A 24,262-nucleotide genomic window follows, 5' to 3' on the forward strand; every position below is an offset into this window, starting at 1 on the left:
GCAGAAACAATGTCTTGTGTACTTCTGCATCCCCAATACCAGGAACATAACATTGTTTAATTAATAAAGACCCTTTGTGGAGTGAAAAACTGGAAGTTACAGCCATGTGACCATATGGCTTCAGAGTTACAGTCAGAGAAAGCAATGCTTGCATATTAATTTCTTTTAATTTTCTGTTTTCTACCTCATCTGGCACCACATTCAGAGTAGAAATGATCATTCAGTAAAGAAGTCACAAATTTTAACGTGCCCCTTATGCGAGAGGGGCCAGAAGGTCCTCTTTTATATATTAATTACCTAATTCAAGAAATGCAAGGCATTCTATATAAATTTGAAAATCTTATTTGCAAAACTCTTTCTATTAGCTCAGGGGTTTTACCACCACCACTCAGAGCAGTCAAATTCCACAGCTGGTGAGGAGTGGAGCCCAATCTAGCTTCTCTGCCCTCTATGCCCCGTGCTCTCTCTACTTTGCACATACTGCCACCCCTCTGACCAACTACTATGGTCTCTAAATCCCCACATGCCACTAGCTCCGGCATCTTAGGAGACTACCTAATGTCAGAGTGCTTGCATATTCCCCCCACCCCGTGTATAAACTGAAGATCATGACACCAGCTTTTCTGACTAGAGAAAATCAAAGAAGCACAGCCAGATATGAGGCACATATTGCAAGAGCCACTGTTTGTTTTGGGTTCTCACCTTCTTTCCTCCCTTTTAAGTACTTTTCTTCACAATGAAGGCAGTGACCAAAGTAATCAAACCGTGGGATTCTCTAATGCTGAGCCATCAGTTAGGGTACACTGGATCATCAAAATCACTTGATGTAAGGTTTTTAAAAATGCTTATTTCTGCACCCCAACCATGGAGATTTTCAATCAGGAGGTCTGGGGTAGTGCCCAGGCACCTCTAGGCTTTTAAAGTTCCCCAGGGGATTCTGATGTGCAGCCGGGTTTGGGGAAAACTGATCTGGGTCAGAGTCTCCTCAAAACATTGAGTCAGCTGTCTCCTCCTATCTCTGATTACATTTGAAAAGATGAATCATCATTTCACTTTCTTCTTCTTCTTTTTTTTTTTTAACTGAGTTGAAACCAAGAGTCAATGTGAGAACTTCTTATTTCCTTTATCTGAGATTGAGTTCAGGTGTCTGCTCCACTTGGTCCAAGCACTGCATCTTCTAAAGTTCTTATGGGCAAAGGACATCAGTCCAGGACTTAGGAGAAGAATCCCTCCTCCATTCAGTCCTGGCATAATGTCGTAGTCCTAATGAGCAATGGTTAGGAAGTCCCTGGATGAAAGGGCTAGATGATACTGTGATTTCTAGAAGAAATAAACATTTGGTCTTTGGTCTCTGTTTCTGTCACAGAGCTCCACAATCCCTTGGAATTTCCTAAGTGATAAGAGCTAAAAAGGTGTTTCTGTTATGTCATCTTCAATTGGGTTGAATGGTAGGACATCTAACTGGTGTCCAAGAACTGCTTGCTTGGTGTGAGGAAAACCCCAACACACACACACAAACTGGGTGCAGCATTTCTGGCTGGCTCTGGGGATCCTTCAGTCCTGAGTTATTGGGAGCATTGCAGGTGCATCTTAGAGTGAGCCAACAGTCAGTCTTGCCTCCCTCTGTCCTCCCAGAGATGAGCCAGGACCAGGAAACAGTAGCAACATTGGGATGCGTGTAGCTTATTTTGTTCCTTAGCTCCACCTTGTCCTCCCCTCAACCACGCTACAAATGAGACCCGGCCTGTGTCAGCAGATAGCAGTAAGGTAACCTCAGGCTCTTCTGCTCCTTTGTGTTATTAGAACAGTCTGATGTGACACCTGAGCAAAAATGGTTAATTCCATTGGCTATCTAGGCAAACCTGATGGTGAAACCACAGGCCAGACTGCAAAAAGGACCAGAATGAGGACCAGAATGAGGACCAGAATTTGTCATGGCTGTCTCCTTCTTCTCTGCTGCTTTCTTTGGTTTATCTCTGAAGAGCTTCTGTGGGCTACATGGCTGAAGAGGCCCTCTGCCTCCCCATCCATCCTTCCATCCCCTACCTGTTGGGTAGAGAGTGAGCTTCATCATTTTTCAGTCCAATTTCATAATTTGCAGGTCACTTATAACTCAGTTCAGAGCCAGGTCACTTAACAACTTTTTGAGGTAAAATTCACATACCATACAACTCACCAATTTAAAGTGTACCATTCAATAGTTTTTTGTATATAGAGAGAATTGTGCAACAATCACTACAACAATTTTTTTAAGAAGATTTTATTTATTTATTCATGAGAGTCATAAAAAAAGAATAAGAGACACAGGCAGAGGGAGAAGCAGACTTCCTGAGGCGAACCTGATGTGGGATTCAATTTCAGGACCCTGCGATCATGACCTGAGCCAAAGGCAGATGCACAACCACTGAGTCACCCCAGTGCCCCACTACAATCAAATTTACAGCATTTTCATCATCCCCATATGAAACCCTATATATACCCTTATCAGTCATGCCAACACATCCCCTCCTAGTCCTAGTCTTAGGCCACCACTAACTACATTCTGGCTCTAGGAGCTATCATAGACATTTCATATCCATGGAATTATACAACATGTGATCTTTTGAGACAGGCTTCTTTCACTAGAGGTTCATCCACACTGCAGATGGAATTAGTACTTTGCTCACTTCTGAGGCTGAATGCTGTTCCACTGGATGGGTACACCAAAGTGTATTTATCCATTCATCAGCTGCTGCACATTGATTCGTTCCCCTTGTGGCTATGAATAACGCTGCTATGAACGTTGGGGCACACGTGTTTGTATGGATACGTATTTCATTTTCTCTTGGTTATTTTCCTCTCTAGGAGAAGAGTGCTTGGTCATACAATAACTCTAGGTTAACATTTAGGGGAACTGCCACGGTCCAGTCCCACTTGAAATTCCAATCTCATATCCTTTTTTATTGTCCCCCTACTCCCAGAATAGGGTAAACCTGTAGTTTAGTTATCTTGCAGTGGGAGAGGTAAATACCCCCAGGTTGGGTCTGGTTCAGGCCAGTAAGTGGCCTTTGATAAGAGCCTAGGACCCCTGTGCCTATGGCTTATCTCCATTCTGTGTCCCCTGAGGACACAGGAACCCTGGAGTCTTTGATGTCACTGAGGGCTCCAGGGCCTGGGATGAGGCCCTGAAAACAACCCAACAGCTCTCCCCACACCCAGGCATGGGGTCCTTCAGGAAACCTCCTTCCCACCTTCAGAAACTCCAGGCAAGAATCAGGTGTCACATTTTATTAAGAGCACCCTCAAGCCTCAAGATATCCAGCATCCTTTTCTTTCCCCCATAGATAAGAGGGGAAGAGAACAGAAGACATTCTCTTCAGGTCCCTGGAAGTTCCTCCTCCTTGTCTCTGGAACCCCTCTCTGTATTCTACATTAGAAAGGCTAGTGGACAGTTCAGCTTCTGCCACTCCTCCATCCTCCACCCTCATTTCCCAGCTCTGTACCCCAGAGACTTCCCTTCTTGAATCTGACCTTTGTGACTTCAGTAACTTTGTTCTCCACAAGGAGCTGTCTCCCAGGTGCTTTTGTCCCTATGCATCAGCTGGGTGGAAATGGGACAGGAAAGTACTTTATCCATAACTCCCATCAACCCATTCAACTGAAAACAAACCTCTTTTTTTATCTGAGTTGCTTTCAGAGAATTAGCCAAAGCTTGACCTCTTTCCTTCTAAAACCAACACCCATTATTGCTCTGGCCAGAACACCCCCATCTCACCTTCCCTTCCCTCACATTAAGGCTAGGCCCTCTTTTCGCAGGCAGGGATCAGATGGGATCCAAGCCATATGTGTGACTCCTATAGGATCACCAGGCTGATCTCTAGTCCCTGGGCCAGTCATGCACCAGGGAAGGCCGGTTTCCTCTTCCCTCTCTGTCTCCAGCTGCCTATGAGTTTCTCCATTTTCAAGAGGGGACTAGCCATCATCTGCTGTCATCACATTCCAGATAAACCCACATCAAGACCTTGGTCGCTGACTCTGGGGAGGTTGCTAAGGCTGGTTCCAGATAACCTGCTGGCTCCTTGCGGTTCTCACCCCTTCCTGGGCTCTTGATCTTTGCTCATTTCCCCAAAACCCTGGCTGCCCTTCTTTCTCACTCTTAAGCTGCCTTCTCTTATTTTTTCTCTATAAGGCCAAGCAGGATGGGAAAGATTAGACTTGTTTTTTGGATCGGAAATAATTAACACTGACTGGTGGTGTACATTGGTGAGGTTATTACTATGCTTATCATATTGCAATATTTATGACCTATATTCTAATTTTCCATTACCAAATATGTACAACACGGAGTGATCTGTAGCCTAATCACACCTGCACATGTGTACACATGTGCGCGCACGCACACACACACACAATTCAGCTAGGTCTTTCCAGGATCTTCTACTATAAAGGGTACAATGCTAAATTAAATAAATTGGAAACACACATAACCCCTTGGCCAAGTTCTTCAAATGTTTTCTTGTTGCTGTTGCTTAGCAATTGAACTGTACTGTCCAATTTTTGATTTTTAAAGATTTTTTTCTATGTCTTTACAAAAGTCATTTGTGTCTCTGATAAATTATTTAGGAAATAAAATATAAGTAAAAAGACGACACTAAATAATATCACCTGCAAGTCCTCCACCCAGAAACTGTTAACATTTTGGTATCTACCCCTCTGGTATTTTGTTGAGGCATGTGGATTTATGAGCCAAGCAAATGTGCAGAGAAATCAGTGTGAATTTTATTTGGGCACTGTTGTCAAAACACCCAGGCCTCCCTTGGTCTAAGCTGAGTCTGTTCCTAAATCTCAGTTGTACAGAGAGGAGCCCAGAGCAAGGAGTGAAGTGGGCAGAGAAGGAGGAGCTTAGACCAGACAAAGGAAGGGTTACAGTGAGGAGTGTGGCTCCCTCCTCAAGACTCTGGTGGAGGATGTGGGGGTCCTGAAGAAACTAACTTCTGAGGGCCAGACAGGGGACATATGCCCATTCCTCAGACTATCACAGTAGCTGAAAAAGGTGAGGTAAGAGCAGCCATCTGCCCTGACTCTACATGGAGAAGCAGGGCCCCAGGGGAAGGCTGACTTCCCACAGACACCCCCTCCCCACCTTTGGGGTCTAGGCAGCCAGTCCCATTTGTAGCCAATACAAGTTTCATTCCTTCTTGTTTGAGGGATTCAGTTAAAAGAACAAGGAGGAAAGGAGAGCACTGCTTTTTCAGAAGAAGCTCAATTAAAGGCAAAGCATGGAGAGAGGACAAGAAAGCATTAGGGAGATATGGCTAAGAAAGCATGCCTTATCTGAGCTTCAGAGCCCCGTCCCTGCGCATCCCACCCCTATGAGCCCAAGGGGATGTGGCAATAGCAACAGGATGGGTCATCCAGACTTGCATTCAAATTGGCCTTTCCTGCACCTGCTTTGAGTGTTACTACTGAAAAGCCTCACAATGTAGTAAGACCACAGAGGCCTGAGTTCAAATTCATCCATGCAACTGAGGAAGGGGTGCTAGACCTCAACTCTCTCTTTATATGTAAAATGAGCCTAATGGTGTCTAGACCACGCATTGCTCCAAGAATGAAACAGAGTAGTGTAGTGGGTTAAATAATGTTCCTCAAGTATGTATGTCCACCTGCAGCCTCAGAATCTGTATCTTATTTGAAGTAGTGTATTTGCAGATATAATTAGTTAAGAGGAGTCATCCTGGATTAGGGTGGGCACTGTGTCCTTAGGATGTGGCTGGTGTCCTTCTACGAAGAGGAAAGGACATTCAAAGATACACATAGGGAAGAAGGTCATTTGAGGTTGGAGATAGAGATTGGAGTACATCCTCCTGCTACAAGCCCAGGAGACTGCCAAGGCTTGCCAGAATCTGCCAGAAGCTAGGAAGGGGCAAGAGAGCATTGTGTCCTAGAGCCTTCAGAGGGAGTGTGGCCTGTGACACCTCATTTCACATGTCTCATCTCCAGAAATGGGAGCAAAGTGTGAGCACAGTCTGTTTGTTTAAGCCACCCAGTTTGTGATAACTTCTTAGGAGAGCACTGGGAAGCTCGCAAAGGTACCTGTGTAAAGTTTCTGGTGCAGAGCTAGAATGTGCTGGTGTTCTTTCCCTCCCCTTCTCCTTCCACTGAGCTTGCACCAGCTTCAGGGACACAGGGACAGAGTTCAAGGGGTCTCTGAGGGCACAGAAGCCACGCTTAAAAGCAAAACCAAAATTTCTCAGTAGGCTGGGCTTCAGTTAGTTCCTCAGAGCCAGTTTTGATTTGAATTTCCCTCATGTTACAAGGAAGCCTGAGCTGGATGGAGATGACATGTTTTCTTCCCTTGCTTCAAGTACCTTAAGTGACAACATTTTGTTTTGGCTGTTTATTGGCTTCTATGAGGGGAGCTGATGCAAGAGCAATTATTTGTTGTTGTGCTTTCTTTACATCTTTTCCTGAGGAGTGGTGCCAAGTTCTGATGTGTCAATTGGTGGAGATTTTCTCCTGCCTTGAGCTGGTGTGGCAGACGATGGTGAAGCCGCCACAGTTGGGTAAGTGTGAGCAAAATTTCACTCCACATCACTGGAGGCAGGAGGAACTTTGCCTTGGCAATTACGCTCAGGCGCACCAACAAGCTAATTTCTGGCTGTCTCCAAAATAGTGGGATTTCTTCTGCTTGCTTGTCTACTTATTATATGTGGTAGGAAGTTTTAGGAGATGAGGGTTTTTTTTTTTTCTGCACAAAGTAAATGTGCAGTGAAAAAAAAGAGAACTATCTTGCGATTGTCTCTCAGCTTAGAATTTGGGAAGAGTCAATCAAACCTAAAATTTTGCGTGTTTTGTTTTGTTTTTACATTAGACATCTGTTTGTGGTTATACCTTTGGCAGGCAATCACTGTTCCACACACAGGCCAGCCTGTGTTTACCAGCTATTCTCTAAGTATAAGCTGTTTAAAACAAAGAACAACAACAAAAAACCCCAACCACAATTAAAATAACTTATAATACAGGCAAGCATTATTTTTAAAAAATATATGATTCAATTAGAGCAAGATTAGCTAACTGAGAGAAACCTGCAGCCATTTTTCTCTATTGCTCACTGCCTAGGTGCACATGGTAGGAAAGAGATGACTACAGGTTCACATGGGAGAGCGTTGAAGTGAGCAGCTTGGGTGAAATTGCCTACAAATAAGGCCTTCTAACGCTGCCCTTCTGTGGTTCCATGGAAGGGAATCACAGACATCCATTGACAAAATGCACAGTGAGATACTCAAGTGTCAGCAGTAATCAGATGTAGTCTCAGGAGTCAAATGCCAATTGACTGGCTATTCTTCAAGCTCCCTTCCAAGCCTAAGAGTCAATGAATGGATGAATCATATTGCTCTTGTCTCTCAGGAGTGGTCTATGCACATTCATCACCTGGACTGTCACTCCCAGCCGCCTTTCCTTATCTGTGCCTTCCAGATGTCTTCTCTCCATATTTCTCTTCTGTGTGAGCCTTTCCATTCAACTGGAGCTCTTCCTGGGCAAGGACCACACTTTTTAGGTTCTCTCAATCCCATGTACCTGGCAGAGTGCTTCAAGACATGTACAGGCACTCACTAGGTGTTTGTTGAGTTGTAAGTGATTTGATTTGATGAATCTGCAGCCAAATCGCCAGATGTGGGAAGTTTGTGGAAGATACAGGGGGCAACTTGGGGTTGATTTGAGAAGGAGACAGTGCAAATGAACTCAGAGACAGTATTTCAGGTCATGTTCTGAGTTCACTTGGTTTAAGATGCATGGGACAGATTCCACAGGTTGTTGTGTGACATTTTTTATTCCACATAGAAATGTCCAAGTACAGGATGTGCCTTCACTGGGGCATGCTCAAGTTACCATATAATGAAGCACCTGCAGCCTGACCTCCTTCTGTCACAACCTGGCTCCCACAGGAGCCTCTCAGTCTTTAATCGACCTACAGAATTCCAGGATGGATGAGCGAATCTGAAAGTTTATCTTGCCCTAATCAGCAAATTGCCTTCCCACCCTCTCTAACACCTTGGGGGCTGGTTCCCAGTTCTTATTTTCCAGACCTTTAATATCAACCCCCTCTGCTTCTTGGAGCTTTCTTCCCTTGGCTCTGAGATACTAAGGTTGGGGAGCTTCTTATATTCTTAGGGCCATTTCTGCTTTATCTTTTTCCCTGGTCTCCTACACCTGCTCTCCTAATTTGGAGGTATTCATCAGAGTTCAGACCTTTTTTTCTCTAAGCTACATTTTTATACTCTCCTTCTCAGAGAGTTAATTCATTCCCCAATGTCAATTATCATTTGCATATTGGAAATAACTTTTTCTATCTTTCATCCCTGAATTCTATTCAAATATTAAACTTTCATTTTTCTTGAATTGTTTCAATTACTTTGACTCAAACCCAATTCATTTCATAGAATCCAGCTCTAAAACTTGGCTCCTGATCCAGTATTTCCTTTGTCCCACCCTTCTGCAGTGGCATCAGGATTGTCTTGATTGTCAGGCCTCAAAACCACAGTCCACTTGTTGCTTCTCCTTCTTTCCTGAATGGCTGATCACTTGTTAATTGTTTTGACAATTGCCTTATAATAAGTTTCTTCTTCCTCTGCCTTTCTTCTGTTTTCTGACCCTGAATCAGGGGTTTTCAAACATTTGGATTAATACCATGACCCCCTAATTGAGTGACTGGCATTCCATTTCACCCCCTCAATTCTATACAGACAAAACCAAACCAAACCAAAAAACAAAACAAAAAACAAACAAACAAAAACAAACAAACAAACAAAAAACAAAACCAAAACGAAACAAAACAAAACAAAAAACAAACAAAAAAAACCACCAGCTTTGATCTATTTCAAATACTCCTTTGGTATTTTCTTTTTCTTTTTTTTTTAATTTTTATTTATTTATGATAGTCACACAGAGAGAGAGAGAGGCAGAGACATAGGCAGAGGGAGAAGCAGGCTCCATGCACCGGGAGCCCGACGTGGGATTCCATCCAGGGTCTCCAGGATCGCGCCCTGTGCCAAAGGCAGGCGCCAAACCACTGCACCACCCAGGGATCCCTCCTTTGGTATTTTCACTCAGTTGTTGAGTAACTATCACTATCTCTTCCTGGCAGGTCTACCTGACATTAAGCCCTTGACATTTTTGTCTCAACCTATATTTCCAGCCTAGATATGCCACTCAACAAGCTCTGTATGTGTGAATCTCTGAGATTACTTCTAACATTTCTGTAAGAGCCTCAAGAGTGGCTCCAACTCCCCAAATCCCACTCTTAGAAGTATCCTACCAGTCAACTTCAGTGGTTTGGGTATTTTTAGTAAAACCTTTCACATCACTTCTTGTCATTTTTCACATGTACAGATTTTTAGCTTTCTGACTACGTGATCATGTCTTCAAGGGCAGAAACCCTCTCTTACAGGAATCCTTATCTTGATTCCCCACCTTGATTTGAATTGATTCCCAATTCAAAGACTTGAAAAAGTGGGAGCATAGTTATTTATTGGCTAAAAAGTTGAGATTCAATTTGAATGTAAGTTAAACTTGAACTGAAGTTACATTGACTAATGTCTCCTGATGCCTACCTCAGAGACCATGCCATCAAGAGAAGTAGGTTCCCTAGTAGCCTGGGAGACAACAAGGGCAGGACACCAATCTGAGCAAGACTTTTCACCAATCTAAAAAAAGTGGCCTTTGCTTCTTTTCTTTCTCAAGCCTGAGAACTTGGGACTTCATGACTCTTTGCAGAGCCACCAGAAAATGTTCTCAAATCTTATATCCTGTGCTGCTCTGTTCTATTTCATACCATGATGACACCTCAACCACTAGGGTGTGTTCATAGGCAGAATTGTTAAGAATTACCCAGAAATTCATTAAGAATGACCTAGAAATTAAGAAATTCAGCTAAGCTGATCACTTGATTGAAAACTGTTGTTTTTGTTTTGTTTTGTTTTGTTTCTGCTCATGTTCCAATATATTCCTTAGAGATTACCTTGCCTAACAACAGAGAGTTACAATGAGTATCCACTGCCTGATGGAAGCTCCAACACAAACAAATGCATACTTAAGGAATCTACAATTAAGATAAAAATGAAAAATCATGCAGGCCTGGACAGTATTATACTTATATCCAAACAAAGGTTAATTTTAAAAAGGGAGACTGAAGAGGGAGCATAGTTGTTTGAACGCATTCATTTCATCTCATGGAAAAGAGTCATCTCTATGCTCTGGTGACCAAAGGAGTACCCTACATATGGATGCTCTGTAAATGTTCCTTGAGTTAATCAATTTTGGCAATGCACTCTATAAGTTCTCCAAATACTCTTTCAGGCTTTGCTAGTCTGCATATAAAAGAGCTCATAATTCCCTAATATTGAAGGTTTCCAGAACCTACTCTTTCAGAAAATGCCATTTTCCTAAGGCACCCAGAAGGCAAATATCTAATTGAGATGTCCTGGCATTTTGAGAGAGGTTGGTGAGGGGCTTGAGATACCTATGGGAACATTCTTTGTGGGGGACAACCTGATAAATAATCTTACTAAAGAGATATTCTTTTAACCTCCCGTCACTTGTGGAAATGCTTCCTTCAACATGCACCTTTGCTTAAGCAATTCCAGGGGTGATGACGTCCTCACCCCATTAGCAACCCATTCCACAGTCAGTGACTTAAACTGATGAAAATTTCTTTCTTATTTGGAGCCAAAATTATTAACCAAATAAATTTTTTTTTAAATAAAAGATTTTATTTATTTATTCATGAGAGACAGAGAGAGGCAGAGACACAGGCAGAGGGAGAAGCAGGCTCCTTGTGGGGAGCCTGATGTGGGACTCCATCCCAGGACCCCAGGATCATGACCTGAGCCTAAGGCAGACCCTCAGGTGAGACCCTCAGGTGCCACCCAGCAGACCCTCAGGTGAGACCCTCAGGTGCCACCCAGGTGCCTCCCAAATTAAGTTTTCTGTTTCTCCATTAGAGGAAGAAATCAACTGGGGGCCAGTAGTCTCAGAGTATGATGCTAAATTACCATGCATGTACTCATTCATTTGTCCATTCAGCGAACAGTCATAATCCATTATAAACAGTTATAAACACTCACAAAACATGCATGCATACACGCAAACACACCCAAAGAAAAACAAAATTGTTTTAAGGACCTCACACAGTTCAAAGATCTCTCGTTCTAGCACAGAACACAGATGTGTAACCAATTAATATACCAGCAAGGAGGTAAATGCTAACACTAGTTAATAGCAGAAAACAAGGCAGAAGGAACAGCTTAGAGCAGTTAGGAAAGGCTTATGTCCTTGTGTTGAAGGCAGAAGAAGGTAAGGCCACTTAAGGAAATATTTATGATCCAAGATAGTTTCTTTGAGCTCAAGTAGAAACTGAGATAGAGTAAAAATAATATTAGACAAAATAAACTGAGATCAGATATGAGAGATTAGAAACTCAGAACACCTGTGAGGACCCAGTCATGGAAAGCACACGTTATTATTTCTGTGGCTGAGGCAGGAGGGACCATATTTGAAAGGGTTCTGTAGCCCATGCTAAGGAGAATTTTACCTAATAAACCATGGGAGCTATTGAAGTGTTTTTAAGTGGGAGTGCCATGATTGCATTTGATAATTTCGTATTTAAGAAATTCTGCCTGCCAGGTAAAGGACTAGTTCATTCAACCAATATTAGTAGAGTGCCAGCTTCCTGCCAGACACAGCTCTAGGGACTGAAGGATATTAGTAAGCAAAACAGACAAAGATCTCCATCCTTAGTGATTATATTCTTAGGGATGATGGCAGCTGATAATCTAACATAACAAATGAGTACATTATATGGTATGTTAGCTGGTAATGAATGCTTTGGAAAAGTGAGAGACTAAGGAGAGTTAGGAATGTTGGAGAGGTGGTACTATTGTGATTTTGCATGACACTGTCTCACCAGAAAGAGCAAGGAATGGCTCTGGATGTAGGGAGATGCACACTGGCAGCAAGGTCAGCCCTTGGGGCAATGGATCTGGGGAAGAAGTTCCACAGGCCTAGAAGTAGGTTTAGGGACATTTAGAGAATTCCAGAGTCCCAAGAACCCAAATTGTGATGGGTGGTGGGTCAAAATTCCAGAGGACACTCTTAACAAACACCTCACACTGCAGGAAGCCACATGGCCATTATTGGGTTCTCTATAGCATGGGGCTCAAGGTAGATGTCCCTCTTGCCTGGCCTACTAGACAGATTTAGAATTTTATTCTCAGTGAAATGTTGTGCCATCAAAGGATTTTGAGCAGGATGCTCTGCTACAATATAAGGAGGGATGACAAGATACTGAATTAAAGTGACAGCAGTGAGGTATTAGAAAGAAGAACCATCATCCAGAAATATTCTGGCACAGAATTAACAGGGCTGGGGGATGGGCTCTTTGTAAGATGAGAGATGTGTAGGTTTAAGATGACACACCCAAGATTCTGGCTTGAGATGGGTGTTATTGGCATCATAGGAAAATGGGGCACAAAGAGTTTTTATGAAGTACCCAGGTCCTTAGAGGCTCATAATTCCTAGACCCAGGATTGGAACTCAGATGTGTCTGACTTTAGTGTGTGAGATTTTAACCAAGGCACAGAAGATGCTATCCCTAGAAAGAAGAAGGTGACTGGTTGGAAAGTACCTTCATAGTAATGTTTTGTCTATCTCTCTGTTGGCCAAAGGCAGCAGTGTACAAGGAAAGTCCCCTAGGATGGGCAAGAAAGAAGGGGAAGTTATAACCAGGGGTGGATGAGCCAGGCATCCTTTCTGTTGTTAGAAGATGTTACCTGCTAATGTTTTGAGCTCTAGAAATAAGAATGCTGGGCAAGTGCAATATTAAGATGATATCTTGTCTGAGTACATTTGTATTTTCAATAAGGAAGAGAGTCTTCAAGTCCAGCTAAGGCCCAGCATTTCCCTATGGAAAGCACTTAATGGAACTCCCAGTTGTTACCGACTAATACATCCCTCCCTAAAGTGAGAACAGGACTACAGCCCACTGTGGATCTCACAGTCCCTTCTAGCTACTGCCTCGTTGCACTCTCCCTTTATAGCACTCTTCTCTGAAGCTCTGCCTATACTCTGTTTTCTCTGCACCCTTACCTCTCATTTTCTCTCCACTTTCCACAGGTTCTCATCTACACCAAATCTACCAATGTCATGCTTAGCAGGCTCACTCATGACCTCCACGCTGCTAATGCTAACTCCCAGGAGCACTGGCTCAACTGAGTACTCCCTCCTTGTAGCACTGTGTCTTAAGCTCCAGATTTCATTATAATTAAGATGTGGCAAGGCTAACAGATCAGGAGATAATGGCCATTGAAAAAAAATAGTTTGTTGTGTTCTCAGAACCTGAAAGGAGGCATGCCACACTGCAGTGGTCACACAGAGAAGCACCAGGGTCAGAAAGGAGGTAGAGCAGAAGGGGAAATGTAGCCAGAAGCCTTTATTGTGGTTTCCACAAGAAGGAATGGGCAAGGCAGGATAAGCAGGCTTACATTTTCTAGTTTGAAATAGTTCATCAAGATTTGGAACTAGGGGCTGTCCCTTGTTGTGTGGTACCTGGCCCTGGGGTAGTTAGGACAGTAAAGGAGGTGGTTGGAGTTAGGGGTTCTGGATTACTTTGTTTGCATTTGAAAGACGCCCCTTGAGTGAATTGTTTACTGTCTGAAGAACTGGCTAATCCTGGAGGGGCAGTCCCTGCATGACCAATATGCATCACATTTTCAAAACATCAGAAAACAGAAAATAAAAGACAGGATTAGGTTGCATTTTTGCCCTTCCCCTAAATCTATTTTGCTAGTGCTCTCCCTCCCAGAGATCCATACAGGTTGGAATGCCCCACATCTCAATCCTTGGACAGTTTTTCTCCTGTGTTTCCTGGTGGTAATGTCATGCAGCCCCATGGCATTAAGTAACATGTAGACATTGAAGACTCCCAATTTTATCTCCACCCCAGACTCTGCACTACCTGTTATCCAACTGCTTACTAAACATCTTCATGGGGATGTCTAGTTGGCATCTCAAACCACATACATGCCAAACATACACTGATTTCTGATTCTTGATCTGTTTCGGTCTTCTCCAGTTTAAAATGAGTACTTCCATTGCCTTAATGCCTCAAGCCTCAAATCTGGAAATTTTCCTGGATTTGTCTATTTTCATCAGACTTCATATTCAACCTGACAGTAAACCCCATAATGTCTTATTTGAAAAGATAAGAGACATAAGTAAATAGGAGGACATGCTATGTTCATATCTGGAAGACTTAACATCATTAAGATAGCTCTTTACCTCCAGTGGATCTACAGATTCAGTGGAATTCCTATCAAGATTCTAGCTGCTTTTTTGTGTGTGTGTTTGTGGACAAGCTGATCCTAAAATTCATATGGAAATGTAAGGGGGCCAGACTTTCTGTGAAGGAAGCCTGTTAACTAATCTACATGGCTGCACCCTGAGGGGCAAACTTCTAAGGAACCCACCTCTAGGGCATGGTGTAATCCTTTCCAGAGACCTTGGAAGGCTGGTGCTCTTTGCACATTCATCCTCTGAGTCACTCCAGAGCACCAGTACGTACGGGCAGGAAGCCTTCTAGGTGTCTTGTGTACTGGTTTTTTTAAGCAGCTGCCTAGGGGATTTCCCACACCTACATCATCTGACTCCATTGACCAAAAGATTGAATTACTCCTTTCCAGGGGACTTTGAGAATCAGAGATGTCTTTGGGCAGGCTGCTGCCCCCAGAACACTGAATAAATAGCAGACTGATGTACATACCCTAGTTCTCTCTGTGAGAGAAGCCTCTTTGCTTCTCCTAGAGCTTCAACCTGAGGGGCGGGTTTAAAGTCTTCAGGTTTAAGGTCTTGTACATCTTTAGTGGCCTGCAGAGATGCTCTCAAGGACCACAGGCTATAGATGCCATCTTGGTGCTCTCCCTCTGCCTTGCTTCCGCTCACCAGCATGATCCAGCAGAAGGCTTGTATTAGTCATCAGGGTCCCAGATTTTTGTGACTGCTACCCAGAGAATACTCTAGATTGCTTGGCCCTGCTGGCCAATAGGACTTACACTTCCAGCCCACATGACTGTACTATTTGCATACTTTCACTAGCTGTTGCCTAAGGATCTTTCAACCAACCTGAATCTAGGTGTAAGATCCTGCTCTTTGGGCTACTGACAGGTCTTGGCACATCTTCCACTACTGGGAGCTATTAAAAATAGAATCGGCTGCTTGGACAAGCACAAAGGTTTGCAAGACAACCAAGGGCTGAAGCAGGGTTGAACAGCAACCCTTTCATCTTGTATATGAGACCAATTCTTCAAGACTGGGAGAAGTAGTTGTTTCATCTACTGTGTAGAAACACAGAGAATCAGGCAAAATGAAGAAACTGAGGAATATATTCCAAAGTCTTCAATAAAGAGTATTAGAAATATTGGATAGCCACACTCAAAAGAATGAAACTGGACCACTCTCTTATACCATACACAGAAATTAATTCAAAATGGATTAAAGATTTGAATGTAAGACCTGAAACCAAAAAAGTCCTAGAAGAAAACCCAGGCAATGAGCTCCTTGACATTGGACTTGGTGATGATTTTTGAATCTGGCACCAAAAACAAAAACAACAAAAGCAAAAATTAAAAGTTAGGATTGTGTCAAAATAAAAAGCTTCTGCACAGCAAAGGAAATCATCAATAAAATTAAGTTAACCTACTACATGGGAGAAAATATTTGCAAATCATTTATCTGATAAAGGATTAATATCCAAAATATCTAAAGCACTCATACAACTTGGGACACCTGGGTGGCTCAGTGATTGAGTGTCTGCCTTCGGCTCAGGTCATGATCCTGGGGTCCTGAGATTGAGTCCTACATTGAGCTCCCAGTGGGGATCCTGCTTCTCTCTCTACCTATGCCTCTGCCTCTTTCTCTGTGTCTCTCATGAATAATAAATAAAATCTTTCTAAAGAAAAAAAAAAGAACTCCTACAACTCAGTAGTAACACACATACAACAGAGTCAAAATAAAAATGGGTAGAGGATCTGAGTAGACATTAAAAAAAAAAAAAGACATACAAATAACTAACAGGTACATGGAAAGATGTTCAACATCAGTCAGTAATCATCAAGGAAATGCAAATCAAAACCACCATGAGATATCACCTCACACGTGTTAGAATGGCTAGTATTGAAAAGACAAGAAATAACAAGTGCTGGTGAGGATGTGGAGAAAAGGAAACCCCTGTGGACATTGGTGAGATTCTAAGTTGGTATAGCCACTATGGAAAACAGTATGGAGGTTCCTAAAAAAATTTTTTTAAATTAAGCTACCATATGATCCAGAAATTCCACTTCTGGGTATTTATCTGAAGAAAATGAAAATTCTGGGCAGCCCAGGTGGCTCAGCGGTTTAGTGCTGCCTTCAGCCCAGGATCCGATCCTGGCGGCCCCGGATCGAGTCCCACATGGGGCTTGCCGCATGGAGCCTGCTTCTCTCTCTGCCTCTCTCTCTGTATCTCATGAATAAATATATAAAATCTTAAAAAGAAAATGAAAATCCATTTTTATGAAATATCCAGAATAGGCAAAACCATAGAGACAGAAAGTACGTTGGTGTTTGCCAGAAGTTGGAAGAAGGAAGGGGAATTGGGAAATTTCTGTCGATGGATAGGAGGTTCCTTTTTGCGGTAATGAGAATGATACAAAATTAGATAATGGTATAGGTTTCACAATTCTGTGAATATACTGAAAACCACTGAATTGTCTGTATTTTAAATGTATATATATATTTTTATACATATTTATTATTTATATATTTTCATATATACATTTGTACACACATATATCCTTTATTGTATGTCAATTATACTTTGATAAGGCTGTTGGAAAAAATAAATTTAAAGAACAAATAAGGCAGCCCGGGTGGCTCAGTGGTTTGGTGCCTCCTTTAGCCCAGGTTGTGATTCTGGACACCCGGGATCGAGTCCCATGTTGGGCTTCCTGCAGGGAGCCTGCTTCTCCCTCTGCCTGTGTCTCTGCCTCTCTCTCTCTCTCTCTGTGTGTCTCTCATGAATAAATAAAAATCTTAAAAAATAAATTAAAAAAGAACAAGTATATATTTGTATGTAATCTATACCTTTCTACAGACCACTTCTCACCTCTGCTAGTGCCACCACTCAATCCAAACTATTATCTCTGTAAAAACATTCCTCACCTATCATCCTGCTTCTAGTCTTATCTAACCCAATGTCCTTCTCAAGAGTCTATTGTTCACACCAAAGCTGAGTCCTATTTTAAAAATGTAATGAGATCATGTCATTCACCTGATCCAAGACTTCTGTTGGCTTTCCATCACACTCAGAGATGCTCTGCTTTTACCAGATTTAGATATATGGCTCCAGCCAATTTCCCTTGGAGAAATGATTTCATGGCTAATAAAATTTTGAAAGCCTCTTTGAGAACAGAATAGCTGACAGTGGTGTATCCTGTCCCTTTTGCCTCAACCACAAGAAGTCCTGGGATGGGAAAAAGCATGAGAGCGAGGGTGGAAGCGTAGTAGGAGGTGTAGTGGGACCAAGGTCGAACACCCACTCAATGTAGCCAGTTTTGTGCTCTCCCTGTCTAAACTTGTAAGTAACAGATAGTTCACATAATGGGCAAACTCTAACACAACACTCAAAAGAGCTGGACACTTTCCTGCTCAGGCAAATACCAAGTGTTCATTGAGAATCGAGCTCTGTTCTACTGAGCACTATCCTTGAATATCTGACTCCCAGAGCTCAAGTCCACCTGATGAAGTTGGTGTGCATTATTCATTTGGTAGTCATTTGCTTTTCAAGCATCCACTACTGAAAAAACTATGGGAGGCTTTGTGAAAGAGACAGAGTTTCGGATAATCACCAGTATGGGTTATTCATGAGAACTGGTTCAGTTCATAGTCAGAGAAGGAAGAAGAGCTTCTAATTTAGATTGATAAAGAACAACCTGCTTCCTCTTACCTCATCTCCCATCTCTAGGCAACCGGCTTTTAACTTGACTTCCAGGGGCTCTGCTGTACCCCAATCTACCACTGCGAAGACGACCAAGAGGCAGGAGACTAGGGTACAGTGGAGCTCCTGGTAGGGAAGTTATAACTTATCTTCCAGGGGCTTGTTGACGAGTCATTTCCCTGTTTTCAGGAAGGAGTGAATCAAGAAATCATGAGACCCAGCAAAACTGCAGCAGACCCTGAGACTTTCAATTGTTTATTTCAGATCGGGTACAGAACATGTTCCTCCTCCTGCTAATTTTGAGCCTGGGAATGCAGCTTCACCAGACATCAGGTAAGAAAGAGCCAAAGGAGGGACCTGAGGAAGAGGAGTAGGTAGTTGCCCCTAGCTGAAGCCGATGATGAGAATGAGGTCCTCAGGCTGAAGGATTTCTTTGAAAGAAAGTGCAATTACTGTCTGTTACATGCACAATAAAAAGAGTGGTGCCCAGGGTGGCTTGTGCTTGCCTGTATCCTTGTCTTACAGAAACAATAACCATATGGCAGATGAGGAAACGAATTCAGAAAAGGTATTTAATTTACCCAAGATGACGAGAGCCGATAGGTGGCACAGCAAGGTTCCTACACAACTAATGTCCTTAGAACCTTAGAACCATCATCATGCTACGGTGATGATGATAATCAAGCATGGCAGAGAAGCCCTCATCTTCCCACTTTGGAGTGGGTTTTTGGAGTTAAATTTGATGACAGACATGTATTGAATGTTGATACTGGGCATTCACAAAACCAAAAAGTACATTGTGATGAATTATGTTTAAGAACTAACCAAAGGGAAACTATAAACATATTGTATCTTGCTTTCTCCTCAAATTTAGAATTCTTCGTTTTTTCCCACTATACAGTATCCGGATAATATTAGTTCAAATATTAATCTCTTCAAGGGTATTTTTTTTTTTTTTTTGGTAAGTCTTATCATTTCATGTCTTCCTAAGTAAGGAGTTTTAACTTCAAAGATTTCTTACAGAAGCAACCTGAGGGAAGAAAAGTAACAAAAGGATCTGAGGACTGATAAGAATGCTTACTCCTGGGGAAGGGAAGAGATCTGGGATGAGGATAAAAACTACAAATATTTTTTTTTTAAGATTATTTATTTATTTATTCACAAGAGACACAGAGACAGAGAGAGTCAGAGACACAGGCAGAGGGAGAAGCAGGCTCCATGCAGGGAGCCCAACATGGGACTCAATCCCGGGTCTCCAGGATCACACCCTGGGCCGAAGGCAGCACTAAACCCCTGAGCCACCAGGGCTGCCCTAAAAACTACAATCTTAACCATTATGTTTCCCAGGTCTTTTTCTTTTTTGACAAGAAATATACATTAAAAGAAGTATTATACCCTTGCCTAGCTATTAAAAGAAATACAGTTTTACTTGTATAAGAAAAATATAAATTTTAAAATATAAGAATTCTTTTTAAAAGAATGCTTTAAAAGGCATATGAAAGCAATCAGGCTATGGGATCCAGTGCCCAAGGAGAGCCATGGCTGTCAGGGTGGCCACGCAGATGGCCTTTCATTCCCTGGTCATTCCCTTACTCTGCTTATTCACCCCTAAATTTGCACCTCTCTTTGAGAAGGAAAAAAAAGATAGTATGAATTGAAGGGATTTAATTCCTTATTACTCTCTCTATGTAAATTTCTAAATTTTAAAAAGAATGCTTGAAACAGCATTGTTAGTCCTTCCAAAAAAGCCCTAAACAACCAAATGCCCATCAACAGGATAATGCATAAATTGTGGTATATTAACCGAATGGAAAAATATACAGCACGCAAATAAATTAATTACAAAAATAATGCACCTACATTTAAGAGTCTTAATTTTTATTTATTTATGATAGTCACAGAGAGAGAGAGAGAGAGAGAGAGAAAGAGAGAGAGAGAGAGGCAGAGGGAGAAGCAGGCTCCATGCACCAGGAGCCTGATGTGGGATCCGATCCCGGGTCTCCAGGATCGTGCCCTGGGCCAAAGGCAGGCGCCAAACCACCACCCAGGGATCCCCTACACTTAAGAGTCTTAGCAGCATAATATTGAGTTAAAAAGAACACAAAAAATCAAGCACAGAAGGCAACATATAGTACAATGTCCTTTTTATAAACAATGTATTGCTTAGGTATCTATGATAAAGCTTAGAAATAAGCCAGATATTAAGAAACACAATATACAGGATGTTGATTACCTTTGGTGAAGGAAGTAGACCTGTGTCATTAGTCATGTTCTGGTTCTTGGGGTAGGTGGTAGATTCACAGATGTCTTCATTTTATTTGATTTGACCATCTGTTAAAATTTTTCTGTATTTAAACTTTTATGTTGTAAAAGATACCACAGGTACAGGAAATCACATGAAACAAGTATAAAGCGTCATGTTATCGTAAGGTGAACACTTGTAACCATCACCCATGTCAAGTAGTAGGACTGTATCAGACTTCTCTGAAACCCTTTATCTGCCCTGTCCTACATAGCCTCATTCTCATAACACTGTACTATCTACCCTTTTCTCCATTAAAAAAATTTCTTAAATATTACTAAGATAAATCTTAGTAAGCACTCAGCAAGATAGGTTCTTCATAGTTTCAGAATCAACGAATACAGTTATCACTCATTTTAAAGGCTCTCTATATTTCACTGGACATGCTGTGACTTATTTAGCCAGTCCTTTATTGAGAGAAATCAAGTTGCTATAAGTGTTTATGTATAGATTTTTGTGAAGAATATGGGTTTTCATTTCACTTGAGTAAATACCTAGCAGTAGCACTGCTGGGTCATGTTGGCAAGTATATATTTAACTTTATAAGAAATCACCAAACCTTTCGATAGTGGCTAGACTATTTTTGCATTCCCAGCAAAGTATGAGAACTCTAATTATTCCACATTCTTGGCAGCACTTGGTATTGACACTGTTGTGTTTTTTAAAGTCATCCTAATAGGTGTGTAGAAGTATCTCTAGTTTAATTTGCATTCCCCTAATATCTAGGGATGATAAGCATATTTTCACATGGCAATTGGACATCCATATGTCTTCTCTGGTAAAGTTTGTGTTCAACTATTTGACCATTTTTAATTGGTCTGTTCATTTTCTTATTAAGTCTTTAGAGTCTTTTATCAGATTGTGATATGCAAATATTTTCTCTCAGTCCATGGCTCATCTTTTCATTCTCTTGACAGTGTCTTCTGGACAGCAAAGATTTTAAATTTGGTAGAATCCAGTTTATCTTCTTTTTTCTTGTGTGGATTGTGCTTTCGGTGTCATGTCTAAGAACTCTATGTAGCCCAGGCTCTCAAAGATTTTCCTATGTTTTCTTTGAAACACTTTGTAGTTGTACATTTTATATTTAGCTTTATAATCCATCTTGAGCTAATTATCATAGAAGATATAAAGTATATGTCAAAGGTCACTTTGTGTGTGTGTGTGTGTGTGTGTGTGGGTGTGTGTGTGTGATGTCCAGGTTCTTCAGCCTCGCTTGTTGAAAAGACTATCCTTTCCTCATTGAATTGCCTTTGCATGTTTGTCAAACATCAATTGGCCATATTTGTGTGGGTCTATTTCTAAACTCCATTCGTCAATCTGTTTTTTGTGTATATATTTTCACTCATAGCACACTCTTCTGATTTCTATAAAATTATAATTCTTTTTTTTCTATATTTTTATTTCAAAACCTAAGGACATCTTGTAACCCAGATACTTTTAAGAGGAAATAGTCATTTCTGTACTTTGTCATGTCTTGCAGGAAAAGTAACCCCAATCATCATTCCATTTATTGATTTTTTTACTTCTTTCTTCATCCTCCAAAGAAGTTAAAAACCAGGGGCTCATAAGAATATGGTGATGCTTGAGGTCACTCTGGGGTGGGGAGCACACCCTGAATCCCTCCTCTTAATCCACCTTCAGCTGTAAAACTACTTCTTCAGGTCCCTGAGGCATACAAAACAGAATCAGGTTCAGATTTCTAAGAAATGAGACATGCCCTGCAGTATTCCTACAAAGAGGAGCAGATGGGTCAGGTGTCCAGAGCAGGCTTCTACCCTAAACTAGGAACTAAAGTTTTCTCAAGACTATGGTTGTGTAAAACAGCCCCCACCTTCCAACTTCATTAAATATGGAGTCTGAAAAAAACTTCAGCTTCTGTTATTAAATGGAAAAAAAAGTATAAAATTAGCTTAAAGGGGAAGCTATCTTGGGAGGTAATGCAAATGATTTGTTTTGTGTTTCTGGAGATGTGCCAGGTACTGACTCTTATTGATGCTTGATTGCAAATAAAATACACAATTTCCCTAAGAACTTTCAAGAAGGCTCCATCATTACTCAAACCAGCTGCTTTAATCTGTTTAAAGAAACTGCATTTATGAATTTTGTGTGACCTGGCCAAATTTGTTACCCTTTAATTTAGTCAGGGGCCCAAATGAATGGGAAAACCTGCTTTGTTTTGGATTTGTCTGCCTAATTATATAGTTGTGGAAACTTTTCAATTTTCTCCTTTGTCTTATAACTTAAGGAGTTTAGTGCTAGGTTAAAGCTTAATTAGTAACCCCTGATTTCAAGCTATATTACAAAGGTATAGTCATCAAAACAGTATGGTATTGGCAGAAAAACAGACACATAGCTCACATAGCTCAATCAAACAGAATAAAGAGCTCAGAAATAAATACACACACACATACACACACCCCACACATATTTTCCTTAGCATAAAGCTGAAAAGTCTATCTATCTCATTTTGGATGTACTATATACATGCCAGTGGATATATGGTCATATCTGTAGAGTTGTTCATACAGGCTTTCAAGACACAGAGATATGAACTGGAATCCCAACCTCATGAGCTACCACTCTTTGACCTTGGGCAAGTTGTATCACTTCTATAAGCCTGAGTTTCACTACCCGTTAAGATAGGCATAGTAACTCTACCTTGCAAAGTTGGGGAACATTAAATAAGATGATGATATAAAGATGACTCCAATGTCTTGCTCATTGTGTTTAATAAATGCTAACTATTACTCTACTTCCCAGTAACAGCCCAAATGCAGACTAGTGTCATAACTCTGATTCTCAGACATTAATGTGCACATGAACTATCTCAACTTCTCTAGGTCTGCTTCTCTAGGTCTAAGGCAGGGCCTGACATTCTAAAGCCCTATTTTGCTCTCAGGTGAAGCTGAGGATGCTTTGAAAGGCAGGATAATAAAAGATGTTTGTGTATGCAGGTGTTTTATCTAATCAATAGTTCTCAATACTCTGCACGTTAGAAGCCTCCAAGGAGATTAAAAAAAAAAAATTAATGCTGGCCTCAAAAAAGAATTAGAATTTATATTTAAAGGATCCAAGGTGGGGCCTGGTATTTTTTTTTTTAAAGCCTCCCAAGTGATTCCAAAGATGGCCAAAGTTGAGGTGTTCTGATTAATGATTCTGATGTGCATCCAAGCTTGAGAAAAATACTTTCACGCAGTTGTTTGCAAGAGTGTTTTTATTTCCTCTGTAATTTGCAGTAAATAAGAATAATTTAGGATCTTAAAAGTATATTGCATTCCCTGAACTCGTTTTTCTGGAGTAATCAAGCTCACAGCTTGGCATGTCTTAGAAGCTTTAATTGAGGCAAAATTACACCAAATAACAATCCTCTAGTTACTCTGAGCTACTCAGATATTTGATTCATGTTTGCTAATTGCTCTTTCCTCTTATGAACATTAGATAAAAAATATCACCTGCCTAAGAGGTAACACACTTAAAGCCTACAACCCCTGTACACATATTATCACAAAGGAGAAAAGCAAGCAGAAAATGGATTTTTGTCAAAGGCCCAGAGCATAAAGAGGGAAGTTCTGCTATCTGCTAGGGGGAGTTCCAGAGGAAGTTACAGACTTTCTCTCTCTCATGAGAAGAAAGCCTAAGTGTGGTAAATAAATTTGCTAGATAAATTCAATAGAGGCAACACCCAAAGTCCTCTGACATTTGTTATATCTCAGCCTCAGCAACTGAAGTTCCTTGCAAGTCCCATTTCTCTTCCCTGTTTCCTGCTGTATCATGTATACTAATAATAAAAAAAAATAAAAGAAGAGCAAAAGTGAATTCCTGAACCAGACACATAGATGACGATTACTATGTATTTGATGAATGAGTAAGTAAATATTCCCCTTTAGGCCAGAGTGGATTTGGTAGCAGGTAGCTCTGTCTTGGTTAAAAGGGGGATTTAATAACTCAAACTTTGT

The 24,262-nt window shown here is 41.3% G+C and overlaps 1 protein-coding gene across 3 annotated transcripts in view; it reads left to right on the forward strand.

The window, feature by feature from the left end:
* Positions 1–4,188: 4,188 nt before the first annotated feature.
* Positions 4,189–24,262, forward strand: part of PDCD1LG2 (programmed cell death 1 ligand 2) — a 58,457-nt gene continuing 38,383 nt past the window's right edge. For 2 of the 3 annotated variants that reach the window (XM_041743878.1, XM_041743877.1), the window contains exons 1-2: positions 4,189–6,542; positions 18,269–18,337. In XM_041743878.1, the coding sequence (XP_041599812.1) occupies positions 6,389–6,542; positions 18,269–18,337 (223 nt within the window). In that variant the 5' untranslated portion in view covers positions 4,189–6,388. Of the gene's footprint in view, positions 6,543–18,080; positions 18,134–18,268; positions 18,338–24,262 lie in introns of those variants that run through there. The other variant, XM_041743879.1, reaches the window with a different exon arrangement.

Source organism: Vulpes lagopus, chromosome 2 (assembly GCF_018345385.1).
Source record: "Vulpes lagopus strain Blue_001 chromosome 2, ASM1834538v1, whole genome shotgun sequence".
NCBI classification, from domain to species: domain Eukaryota; kingdom Metazoa; phylum Chordata; class Mammalia; order Carnivora; family Canidae; genus Vulpes; species Vulpes lagopus.